We start from the raw sequence: 13,935 nt of genomic DNA, 5'->3' as shown, positions 1-13,935 counted from the left end.
AAATATTCTTTATATGCGATTCTAAATTGCATTTCCCTTTTCTCTCGTATTAGGTTTTGAGCGTTAAGAAATCTCACTTAACTCAGCATGCAGATGGAATCGCACATAAAGCTAATGTTGAACGAAAGTCAAAATTGAAGCAAACTCTTTTAACCAATAACTCTGGTGAATCCTCCGAAAAAAGCAAGTTCTGCAGTGCTTTGTGTCATGCACTTGTGGCAGCAAACATCCCCTTTCGGAAACTAGAAAACCCTATTTTCAGAGGTTTTCTTGAGAAGTACCGCCATCAGTCTATCCCTGGAGAGTCAACTTTACGTAAGAATTATGTGGATTCAGCTTACAATGCTGCATTGCACAGAATCCGAGAAGATATTGGATAATCTTGTATATGGATTTCTGTGGATGAACTACTGACAGTCTTGGCCGTTACATTGCAAACCTGATTATTGGCATTCTAGATCCAGATGCTCCATCCAGGGCTCATTTGATTACTCAAAACAGCTTGCAAAAACTAACCAACAAACAATAGCACAGTTTCTGAACAATGGGATTAAGATGCTATACCCAAACGGAGTGGATGAGAATAAGGTGCATCTGACCGTCACTGATGCTGCTGCATATATGACAGAAGCGTTTCAACTATTAAAAGTATTCTACCCATTGATGCTGCACGTAACTTGTGTAGTGTATGGGGTCAACCGCATAGCAGAGCAAGTAAGGCTACAATTCCCTAAAGTAATATCTATGGTGAAGAAAATTTTTGTTAATACACCATCAAAAATACAGGCATTCAAAGAACAGCTTCCAGATGTCCCACTGCCGCCAGAGCCTGTTGTCACCCGCTGGGGCGCGTGGCTGATAGCAGCAGAATACTATAGTACGCATCTCTCAGCTGTCCAGAAGGCGGTTGAAAATATACCGGAGGAGCAATGGAGTTACTCAAAGAGTCTTCTTTAAAACGGGACTTATCTTACATTAGCGCCCACTACACATTTATGGCAAGAATAATTTCACAATTGGAAGGCCCAGGGTGACCTATCTACGACAATATTTCTTTGCTTGAAGAAGTCAAAATGAAAATTAATGAAGCGCCAGGTGAAGTAGGGGAAAAAGTACGGGCAAAAATACAAACGGTTTTGCAGAAGAACACTGGCCTGAAGGAGTTGTGTGCAGCTGCCGACATACTTAGTGGAAAATCTAGCACTCCTGACTGCGGCATTCCTGTCCAACACGTGCCGAAAATGAAGTACGTCCCTGTCACATCTGTTGATGTAGAACGTTCTTTTTCAGCGTATAAATAGATTCTGACTGTCAAGCGCCACAGTTTTTCACTAGAAAACCTAGAAAAGATTTTGGTTATTTATTGTGAAGCCAACTATGGTCAGAATGTGTGAAACAACGAATTTATTAATTAAACCATTGCCACATCTTTTTTACGGAGATATTTATCTTGCAGGAACTCAAAAAATTTGGAGTTATGTTCAACATTAATGTTGTAGATTGCTGTGCTCTGTAGCGGTGTAAATATTCATTCTCCTTGTTTTAATGACTAAAAAGATGTTCATACTGTGAACACTGTGTATTTTAATTTATTTTTATTTTCTCTGCATCATTTTTATTAGAGCCTATATCAGGTTTTATACAGCCTAAAAGAAATACTGAAAGAGCCTATTTTAGGTGCCTAAAACACACTTTTTTACGACCTAAAAATCCGTGGTCTAATCAGAAAATTAAGGGCTTGTTTTTCTACTCATTCACATAATCTTACATTTTTCTACATGTAGAACTAGCTGCCATACATCTCACCAACTACAAATTTCGTCTACGTCATATTGTATCTGTGGTGTCACCACCAGACACCACACTTACTAGGTGGTAGCCTTTAAATCGGCCGCGGTCCGTTAGTATACGTCGGACCCGCGTGTCGCCACTATCAGTGATTGCAGACCGAGCGCCGGCACACGGCAGGTCTTGACTAGAGAGACTCCCTAGCACTCGCCCCGGTTGTACAGCTGACTTTGCTAGCGATGGTTCACTGTCTACATACGCTCTCATTTATAGAGACGACAGTTTTGCATAGCCTTCAGCTACTTCATTTGCTACGACCTAGCAAGGCGCCATATTCAATTCCTACAAGTAATAACTTCAAGAATGTATTCTGATCAAACAATATTGTGAATCATGTACCGTCAAGAGCGACATTCATCATTAATGGATTGAAGTTAAGTATCAAACTAATTACGTCCGCTTTCTGAATTCTAATTCCTTCTCATGTTCCAGACCTCTCGTCAGTACAGTCCTTCCCTCCTCACGCCAGCCTGCGTGAGCTAAAACGCGTGCATTTCGGCCTCCTCTAGTAACACGTGTTGGCTCTTCTGCCAACACAACAGTATCCCCCTATATTCACTCAAACACGATACCCTTCCGTACACCACAGCATCAACATACAACCAAAGATTGCTGCTCATTCTGTCCGTAGGGCAATCCTGACGATATCCTTGTCTCTTATGAACTCTCACTGTCCAGGACAAAGTGTTGGAGTCTGTTACTCAAGAATCGTTAAAGTAACTCGCATATCTCGGAACCTATTGTATGAGCACGTACCTCCGTCAACAGTCTGCAGTTGGGCACAGCGTCAAACGCTTTTCAGAAATATATAAATACGGATTCTGTTGGTTGCTCACCACCTGTAGTTCGCTGGAAATCACATGAGAAGAGAGCAAGCTGAGTTTCGCACGAAAATCGTGCTGATTCGTGAACATATGCTTCAAGGTTTCAAGAAAAGTTTTCTTATATTCGAACCAAGGAATATTTTAAGATTATGCAGCAGACCGATGTTAAGGATACTGCTCTGTAATTCTGTGGGTGCGTTCTTTTCCATATTTGTATACAGGAGTACCTGCGCTTTCTTCCAGTCGCTTGGGACTCTGCGATGGGCGAGAGATTCGAGATAAATGCAGGCTAAATAAGGAGCCAGTGCCGTAGAGTACTCTTTGTGCAACCGAGTTGGGACTCCATGTGGAGCTGGCGACTTTCCCCTGTATCTCTACGCCATAGATGCTCATTACTATGTCGTCCATACAAGCCTGTGTGCTGTGGTCAAACGACGGTACGATTCTCCCGCGTGAACGATTTCTTAAACGTGAAATTTAAAACTTCGGATTTCGTTTTGCCGTGTTCTACTGCCTCAATAGACTGATCAACGAGTGACTGAATGTAACCTTTGGAGTCGATTAGCAATTTTACATGGGACAATAATTTTCCCTGATTCTTGGCCAAACGTTTTGCTGAGGTATGATGGTGGTAGTCGTATGTTTCCCTTACAGACCTTTCGCGAACGCACGGATCTCTACTAACCCCTGCCTGTCATCATTTGCAAGTCTCTTTTGAATCGAGAAAGTAACAGTCTTTGCTTCCTCAGCATTTTACCAATTTTTTTGTTAAACCACAGTGGGCCTTCATGTTCCTTCACGCACGAGGCGCGCAGTTTCAGAGATCGCGCCTTCATACAGCTCACAGGCCCGTTTATGCAGGTCATCTGTGTCAGCCCCCTGCCGCGCTGCGGTTAGCAGTCAAGGAAACACTATTAGTTAAGCGACAGCAAACGAGTGCTCAGCCTATTCTGTACCCTGTATTACTGTTGTCCAGGTAACGCCTTCAGTGCTACGCACAACCTGTTTCTTACGTGTTGACCTATAAGGCACTACGTTCCATAAATCGTGTTTGTTCCTACTATAGCAAATGGGCGACGAGTGAGGGTTACGTTTTCTCGGCGTGCTAGTGTCAGTGGTAAGTCACCCGACAAACATCACGATGGAAGAAATACTCCAACGTATCATTGAAGAAATACTCGAACTCATCCCTGCCCAGCAGCAAGCATCCGTGAAACAACAACAGCCTCCCACCACTGCTCTCAATAAAGTGGCGTCTGTGTGTTCGCAGCAGGTTACTTTTCCGTCAGTGCAACCGTCATTATTTCCGACATATGATGTATCGGCTGAAGACTGGGACGCCTATGAGACACGGTTACGCCAGTATTTCAACGGCAGCGTCGGTTACGGCCACAGCGGCCCCGTGGTTCCCCCTTTGCCTCTGCTCCTTCGTCCAACACGAGCATGCTGCTTGCTCTAAGCTTTTGGTTGTTTGCAAGAAATGTCTAAAGAAAGGCCTCGTTGCATCGGTGTGTAACTCCCCTTCAAACGTGGCGGTCACAGTAGTACCGATGGACATAAACTATACGTCTACAGGTCTTTTCCATCATTAATTCCCTTACTAAGCACATGCTTGTCAAGAACAGTATTTACAATGTCTTTAAACTTAGTCCATAATTCTTCTATATTCATCACACTGGAAATACATGATACCATTTCATAGTCTAAGTGAGATGCTAACAACTGCTTCTCTGCTCTTTCTAGCAAAAACATACTCTTAGCCGTCGTGACTTCTTTCGTAACCGAAGTCGCTGAGCCGTGGCGAGCTGGTACCAGTATTATATTGTTCATGTATTGTTGAGATCGATTGTGGTAGAAGTAAGCTATCTTTGCTTTTCTCGTGTCTTATCTTGCGGCTAGGCAGGCGAAGCGAGTTGGTTGTTAGCCTTCGATGGGTAACCCTGGAGATCTCGTGACGTTCACTGGGAGACGAATGTCAACGGCTGCTAAACGAGTGTGATGATCGTTACACGTTGTGGTGTGAAACTGGTCGGGCGGTTTCCCGACATGGGCAGCTTGGAGATACAAGTTCTGTGATTTCGCTGGGAACAAAATTTGAAGGGAAGCGGTGAAGCTGTGGGACCCGCTCCCTCGTATTGTGTACCTGGTATGGAGTAAGTCGTCGTAATTGTTTGTTCACCGACGCACTCAGAGATTTTAAACTTCTTATTATAGTGAGACTTTCATAGTCGAACCTTAAGACGGTATGGAAGAGTTCAGTCGGCCTAGTTAAATGGTGGCCGTTATTTCAAAATTTTCTCAGAAGTTTTACTAGTGCTTTTGTGTCCCTTGCAATCAAATGACTTTATGTTGCCGTTGTTAAAGCCTGCACTGTATTAATACAGTCGTCCATGTATAAGTGAGTCAAAGGTTCTGCCGAGTGTTTCTACGTTTCAGAGAATGGCTCTGAGCACTATGGGACTTAAAATCTGTGGTCATCAGTCCCCTAGAACTGAGAACTACTTAAACCTAACTAACCTAAGGACATCACACACATCCATGCCCGAGGCAGGATTCGAACCTGCGACCGTAGCGGTCACGCGGTTCCAGACTGAAGCGCCTAGAACCGCACGGCCACACCGGCCAGCTTCAGAGTTATTGCAATGTCTTTGTGATTCGGGCAGAAACTTTTGATTGTGCCAGCGCCTTGGCGGGTAGTGAAATGTCATCCGTGGTCTAGGTCTGGCAGTGTTTAAGAAGCTGGCCACAGCCGGAGTTATTCACATATCGCCTTTCGAAGTTTAGTATTTATCTTCCTTCCGTCAGGGTGGGTTAAACTAGTAGATATACTGTATATATTGTATGTAACCTGTTTATATATGAAATTGTTTTCATAAATATTAGGAACTGGCAACTGGTTAAACCGTAAACTTCATAGCATCTGCTGAGTTCCTTGTGCAGCTTTTTCTAGTAATTTTTTACTAACACGTCTGAGCACGTGAACATTTATTTTTTAAAGATCAGTGTGTCTGTTGTATTTTTTTTAATTAAATAGCTCCATCATGTTATGTAATGGCATCTTAGCTTGGCACAAGTGTTCAAGTGTTCTTAAGTCACCCTTTACCTGCAATTGTTTTCATTGTATCTGTTTTGAGGGATGTCCTATATGGGGTGTTTGAAGTTCTCAAGTTTGTCGGTAAACCTATTTTCTTAATTTGGAATTGTTTGTTAGAGTACGTTGTTAGAGTACGTTGGGTTTCTAATGGTATTTGCAAAGTTTTATCTAGTGGCACGTCCGCAATTTGTAATTGTCAATTTTTTTAAAAGGGTAATGTCAATAAACAGTGTTCATTATAAATTGTGACTAGCAACCATGATTCCATCCCGCTTCTTCTTTTATGGTATTTACGATATGGTGTGTAAGTGTGGTACGATTAAGGAATTCACGTATCAGTCGCTATGATGATATTACGATCTTTAATCCTGGTCTTTATACTGACGTTATCGATAAGAGGCGACCTGTTTGTAGATGTAAGGTGTGAGACATTTCCATTGCGCGTGGGCCGCCAAACTAGCTGCACAAGACTAGTGGAGAAAACAAACGTTCTATTGTAAGTTCCTGTCAACGTTACAACAATGTGGGACGTACATTAACGTGATGTCAGATTCACTTCTGTTTCTAATTTTTTTCTACTTCTACCATTTCTGTTTTCGACAATTTGTCTACGAATGCAAGCTTGAATTAATTTCCTGTAGCTATTTGTTAACTTGTTTCCATTGTAGTTGCTGCGGCGTGTTAGTAAGTGGTGCAATGAAAGAACGGAGACATTTAAGAACTATTGCTAAATTGTCTAATAAACTGTTAAGGAATTGCCTTCTACAAATGGATTGCAGCCCACAAGGAGGGGGCTAGCCACATATTAAGGGACTACAGTGCTGGTCACTAAAGTTGCAACACCATGAAACAAACATGCAACAAACGTCCTATTATCATCAAGATTACTACATGTTGGAATAAACAAACGATCAGCATTTCAGCGCAGATACACAACAATGTAGGTAGGAGCAATGCTATATACTCAAGACAGTTTGGGAAAACGTGTTATAAAGTACTTCATCAGATTGTCTATCTGTAGCCCTACAATGAAACCATAGACGTCCCAGACTTTATCCAGGAGTTTAAAGTAGCCTCCAGCTAGTATTGCATGATCTGGGTATTTTCGCGCTACTGACCGTAAACAACATTCTTTGAATGAGTCTGAAAGTATCAGAGCGGAATCGGATAGCCACTAAAGACAGCAGACCACTTTGAAAGTAGTTTACTGAGTTGTTGGTCTGTGAGTTCTGACATCCCTGCCAATTTGTGGTACGCTCTATGATGCATCGAAACATTCTAAGATGCCCTATACATTGATATGTGTCATTTTTATTGCGCGTCTAGTAGTTTTCATGCGGTTATCTTCTGAAACTCCAATGACGCTGAATAAGTAACGCTGCATGTTGTCCTTTGTGATTGTCTTGCCTGCTCTTCTGCCGAATACGCCGAGACTAAATGTGCTACAAAATCGTGGGAAGAACATTCAATGTAATTGATCCTGCGACGAAGAGGATATTTCTGAAAGTAAAAATTTTTCAAATTATTAAGTACGTCATTTCATTCAGGTCATACACTTAGTAAACAATATCAAAAAAGTCACACAGGACTTCAGTACCCAATAAGGATTCCGTGGTAATCACGTACTACATTACGTTTACGTTTCACAGTCACATGCGAGGGGAAGCAGACAGCAGAGCAGGCGGTTTTGCGGCGTCACCCACCAGGTACCCGTCGTAAGTCCACGAGCCGAACTTCATGAAGCACGTCTGCTCGTCGAACGGGAAGTACTCGACGTCGATCTCGCAGAAGGACTTGTAGATGGCGGGCGGCTTCCAGACGACCTTGCCCGTGTGGTGCAGGATCGCCTTGGTCATGATGGTCACCTCGTAGTTGCCGTCCGCGCTGCGAACACATACGTCACCTGCTGGAGAACAGCAAAGTGGCTGCACACCCTGTCCCAGGGCGACCCACGCACAGCCGTGGCAGAACGCAAGTAGAGAGTGCCCAGCGTGAAAGCCATTTAGCGTTACTCTACGCTGCATTAAAAGTGATCTACCGTTACACTGGCGGAAATAAATGAACATCTGACACAGGAACACTGTTTGTTTGGGGCACAGAGCATGAGAAATGTGAGTATTTGAATTATTGAAAGGGTGTGTCGCTCAAGCATGGTTCAAATGGCTCTGAGCACTATGGGACTCAACTGCTGTGGTCATAAGTCCCCTAGAACTTAGAACTACTTAAACCTAACTAACCTAAGGACAGTACACAACACCCAGCCATCACGAGGCAGAGAAAATCCGTGACCCCGCCGGGAATCGAACCCGGGAACCCGGGCGTGGGAAGCGAGAACGCTACCGCACGACCACGAGATGCGGGCCGCTCAAGCATCGTACTAGTTTAATGAACTCTAGCGACAAGAAAGGATGGGAAGGAAGACAACGCCTCGAGCGACTGCTACCGTCCCTAAAACAACCTCGTCATCGCTGCTTCAGACTGCTAAACACTGAAGTAGGTTGACGACCTGCATAAGATATCCAATTACAGTTGTCGGCAAAGTAACTACACCATTAAGCAGGACTAAATCGGGAGCTGTGTTGTTAGCTGCAACCGTTGGAACTGTTTGCTATATGCCAGAGTACCAAGAAGGTTGTTCACCGACATGCTCACTGTAGCAGCTCATCATCGTATGGAATGGTTCTTGCTGATGTGATGCAACGTGTGATATAATACGCAATGCAATCACGATATGACATAGAAGCAACCTGCATCGGTGCGGCAAATATAAACGTAATTAAACAGACTTAATATGGTTCACTCTGGGACGACTGCTGTACAACGCCGACATGACTGTCTTGTCGCCCAGCGCAACACGAAGTGCTGGCTGTTCTACACTTAGGAAGGACATTTAACGTCTTTTGATGTGGGTAAAGAAAAGAAAAACAAAGTTTTCTGTAGATGAAGCAGTACTACATAAGTCTCTATACTTAGTTTCTCAGTAAAGATTTTACTTTCCAAGCAGGAAATAAAGTCACTGTTCTTGGATTCGCGTGTATTTTCCATTATGTCTTCTTTCTTGTTAGTTTTTGAAGAAATTATTCGATATGAAATATTTTTCCATCTTATAGTCTGATACCACAGGTTGATAATGAACTGATTTATTTCCGCTAATGCCCACAGTTGCTGCGATACTTCGAAATTAAGTAAAACATGGGAAATATTTTGAGAGGTTTGTAGTAAATCTGTATTCAAATGGTTCAACTGGCTCTTAGCACTATGGGACTCAACTTCTGAGGTCATCAGTCCCCTAGACTTAGTAAGACCTAACTAACCTAGGGACATCACACACATCCATGCCCGAGGCAAGATTCGAACCTGCGATTGTAGCGGTCACGCGGTTCCAGGCTATAGCGCCTAGAACCGCTCGGCCACCCCGACCGGCAATACTGTAGTCGTTCACCAGTTGACGTTTGGTGGCATTCTTTTCATATAATGCTGCATACCAAATATACCTAATATATCGAAATTGTTTTTAACGTTGGAATGGCAGACATTATCTCTTTCCAGTCTCAAGAGGTGTACGTTAAATACGACAGGCATTCAACAAGCTTTGCAACGTTTTCTCGGCCAGTTCCAGTTTAAAAAATGCAGAATTTGTTGTGGGGCATCGTGGACTATTCTCGCTTCAGCCCCTTTAGTTTCGTGAACTTCCGATTGGCGGTAGTGCTACACGTAGCCTTGTAGATGGCGTCCGTAACGGAGATGCGTTCCAAGCAGACAGCTGTAATTGAGATTCTTTTTGCGGAAAACCAGAGCATCGTAGGTACTCATAGACGCTTGCAGAATGACTACGGAGACCCGGCAGTGAACAAAATCACGGTAAATGTTTGAGAGAGACACCTATCGTCATCGCAATAAGGCCCCGCAAACTTGTCCCATCTCCCGCATGGCGGCCGTCCGCACGCAGCTCTATCACCCTCAGGAAAATGAGGAAACGACTGCAGAGTGTTCGTCGCCACAAAATAGCACCTTCCAGCCGGCTGGTGTGGCCGTGCGGTTCTAGGCACTTCAGTCTGGAACGGCGTGACCGCTACGGTCGCAGGTTCGAATCCTGCCTCGGGCATGGATGTGTGTGATGTCCTTAGGTTAGTTAGGTTTAATTAGTTCCGGGTTGTAGGCGACTGATGACCTCAGAAGTTAAGTTGAATCGCACCTTCCAGCTCCCGACTGTTTCTCTCAGTAAAGGACGCACTCCTCGGGAAGCAGTGTTTGGATGATGGGAACATTATTGATGCAAAAATACGTTGGCTTTGACGTCGACAAGTAGAATGTTATCATGCGGGCATAAAGGCCGTCCCAGTAAGGTGACGTATGGCCGTCGCACTGAACAGAGTTTATGTTGAAAAGTACGGATTTATTGCCAACAAGAGAGGGACATAATGAAGTGTGTTGGAACTCTGAAAAATAAAAACCAACCCACTTTCAGAAAAAAATGTGTTGCATTGCTTACTGAACGTAAGTATCCAGACTGGCAGCGGCCTGCCGCAAGCACGCTCCTGCCGTGACATGCTGCTTGTCGCACAACTCCTGCCGTGACATGCTGCTTGTCGCACAACTCCTGCCGAAAAATGAGTGTAGCGTGGATAACAGTCACGCCTCACTACCAAGAGTGTCGTCTCGCGTATCACATCGCCTCAGCGAGTAACCAGTTTCCGGCGGCGATAAACGTACAGTGACGTTGACCATTTTAATGATGCTATAATACTGCTAAAGTAATTCTCAAGTTTGGCAGTCGGCCGTGAAGGAAACGACAGTGAGGTCGGTTACGCTGTTATCTTTCACTGATCCGCTCCTTATGAGATGATGCATCGTTTTGGGGCTTGGAGATTTGTATTTTAATGTCTAGTGCCATTTATATCGCCAACTTTTATATACTTTCTGCTCTACAAGTAAGCGGAACACAACCGCACATAATATTCTTCTTGAGTTAAAGGTTTTGCTCAAATCGTAAATTGCTGAAACTGACGCAGCGCCGTGGTTTAAAGCTCTATGAATTTTACAGTGTAATTTATATTTTAAGATGACTCCTACATTACAATCGGTGGTAGAATTCATGAAGCCCCTTGCCTCATCTTTATACTGAACCGCAGAGCCTTAGACTCCGTTACCGCAACATAACATGGAAGGAGTCTCTATGTGTCCTAAGAGTCTTCCGCGGCGGCATGACTGGATACTATCTTCTCGATTTTCAAGCCGCGTCAATTGAAATAAAATCCTAGAGCTGTCTATGGCTAGCTCCGCTGACAATTTTATTGGAGTTGATACGGCTTGAAAACCGAAAATATTTTACGAAAAGGAGTCCCTACGTCTGTTGTCTATAGGTATGAAATCGAAAAATTATCTGAACATCGCCAAATGTTTTAGATAACGTGGGAGGATGTATTGCTGCTGATTTATTTATCTCTTATTTTTATACGCTGTGTTCAATAAACTGACGAAGCGGAGCTATTTAGTAATACTATACTAATGCAAATGAATTGGAACTTATCACGATAAAATTACGAAAAAAGTACTTTTCAATTAAAATTTGGAAATTTGTTGTAAGATCTTTTGGGACCAAACTGCTGAGGTTATTGGTCCCTAAGCTTACACACTATTTAATCTAACTTAAACTAACTTACGCTAAGGACAACACACACACACACCCATGCCCGAGGGAGGACTCGCCCACGCGGCTTTTAATTAAACAAAGTATTCTAAATTGCCACGAATTAGCAGAATTATACGCACTTTCAGCATCGAAATGGTCTGTATCTACATTCGGTCCATAGTCACACTGAAGTAGTTTTACAGTACTACACTGAAGCGCCAAAGAAAGTGGTACCAGCATGCGTATTCAAATATAGGGATATGTAAACAGGCCGAATCCGGGGTTGCGGTCGGCAACGCCTGCACAAGACAACACTTGTTTGGCGCAGTTGTTAGATCGGTTACTGCTGCTACAATGGCAGGTTATCAAGATTTAAGTGAGTTTGAACGTGGTCTTATAGTTGGAGCACTAGCGATGGGACACAGCATCTCCGAGGTAGCGATGAAGTGGAGATTTTCCCGTGCGACCATTTCACGACTGTATCGTGAATATCAGGAATTTGGTGAAACATCTAATCTCAGACATCGGCCGGAGAAAGATCCTGCAGGAACATGACAGAAGTGCAACCCTTCCGCAAACTGCTGTAGATTTCAATGCTGGCAATTAACAAGTGTCAGCGTGAGAACCATTCAACGAAACATCATCGATATGGGCTTTCGCAGCCGAAGGCCGACTTTTGTACCACTTGTGACTGCACGGCACAAAGCCTTACATCTCGCCTGGGCACGTCAACACAGACATTGCACGGTTGATGACTGGAAGCATCATGCCTCGTCGAACGAGTCTCGTTTGAAATGGTATAGAGCGGATGGATGTGTACGGGTATGAAGACAACTTCATGAATCCATGGACCCTGCTTGTCAGCGGAAGCTGTTCATGTTTGTAGAGGCTCTGTAATGGTGTGGGACGTGTGCAGTTGGAGTGACATGGTGCCGCTGATACGTCTAGATACGTCTCTGACACGTGACACGTTCGTAAATACCCTGTCTGATTACCTGCATCCATTCATGTCCATTGTGCATTCCGAAGGATTTGGGCAATTTCAGCCGGACAATGCGACACCTCACACGCTACAGAGCGGCTCCGAGAACACTCTTCTGAGTTTAAACACCTCCGCTGACCACCAGACTCACCAAACATGAACATTATCGAGCATATCAGGAATGGTTGCAACGTGCTGTACAGAGATCTCCACCCCCTCGTACTCTTACGGATTTATGGACAGCCCTGCAGGATTAATGGTGTGAGTTCTCTCCAGCACTGCTTCAGACATTAGTCGAGTCCATTACACTTCGTGCTAAGGCACTTTTGCGTGCTCGCGGGTGCCCTACACGATATTAGGCCAGTGTACCACTTTCTTTGACTCTTCAGCGTACAATGAACGTATACAAAAGTAAATGAAGGGATACATACCTACCTAAATGCAATTAAAAAATCATTCAGTGCCAATGTTCAGGTCAATACAGTTTTCAGAAGCAGAAAAAGCAGGCACTAACAAGTATGCATTTGGGCAAGTTTTCCACCTTCAGGTCTACAGCGTGAAAAATAAAGGTAGCGACAAACCTTAGGGGGGTAGGGTGGGGTGGGGGGGGGGGGGGAAGTTGGGCTAGGATTTACTTACTGACAATCGATCTACTGCTCGAGGCTCTTTCACAGAAGAGGTAAAAGTCTTGCTTCCAGTGAGATTATAACCGAAAAGAACACGCTTGTCCGCTTTCAAGGCGTACACTTTACCTCTAGTCTAGGATGAAACTGTTTCAAACAGCGGTCCCTTGTTATCCCCATGGGGGCTGAGACAGAGAATTCGCAACGTAGGTAGTGAAATAAGCTACAGTTTATGTTGGAACGATCTCTCTGCAGTTAAAACTCTGAATCTGTTAACTCTAAGCCTCCCTTCTGTGAGAACAATTCAGAATATGTAATCTAATGGACAACAAAACATCGAGTGAGTTTATCGGGATAAATCTGCACCAAACAGGAGATAGGTAGACGGACACATAGATGCCAAACGTGCCAAACGTTTTCTACAGTGTTTCCAGTTTGCCATTAGATCAATAACAGGCAGACTACGTTGGCCAACCCAATGGGAATCTTGAACTAGCCGGCGCTTGGGAGATCGCCCTTCAGTTAGCCGTTGTGGTCCGCTGCCACTGCGTTGACTGGCAGCAGAAATGCCTAGTATACGTCAATGAGTTTTATTCGCATTTCCGTAAGTATAATTTGGGGTCTAAAGCGTAGTTGCGAATAAATTAAGAAGAAGGAAAATTATTTCGGCAGTACTCCTCTTCAGTAGCTGTCGTATGTACACTCCTGGAAATGGAAAAAAGAACACATTGACACCGGTGTGTCAGACCCACCATACTTGCTCCGGACACTGCGAGAGGGCTGTACAAGCAATGATCACACGCACGGCACAGCGGACACACCTGGAACCGCAGTGTTGGCCGTCGAATGGCGCTAGCTGCGCAGCATTTGTGCACCGCCGCCGTCAGTGTCAGCCAGTTTGCCGTGGCATACGGAGCTCCATCGCAGTCTTT

General features: G+C 44.1%; 1 protein-coding gene across 1 annotated transcript in view; it reads right to left on the bottom strand.

Moving 5' to 3' along the window:
* Positions 1–13,935, bottom strand: part of LOC126412484 (acetylcholine receptor subunit alpha-like 1) — a 429,340-nt gene that overhangs the window by 69,991 nt on the left and 345,414 nt on the right. Inside the window, exon 4 of the mRNA XM_050082104.1 lies at positions 7,470–7,650. Within this exon, the coding sequence (XP_049938061.1) occupies positions 7,470–7,650 (181 nt within the window). The remainder of the gene's footprint in view (positions 1–7,469; positions 7,651–13,935) is intronic.

Source organism: Schistocerca serialis, chromosome 7 (genome assembly GCF_023864345.2).
Source record: "Schistocerca serialis cubense isolate TAMUIC-IGC-003099 chromosome 7, iqSchSeri2.2, whole genome shotgun sequence".
NCBI lineage: Eukaryota > Metazoa > Arthropoda > Insecta > Orthoptera > Acrididae > Schistocerca > Schistocerca serialis.
The sequence above is the reverse complement of the archived record's forward strand: the minus strand, read 5'-3'. Positions and strand labels throughout refer to the sequence as shown.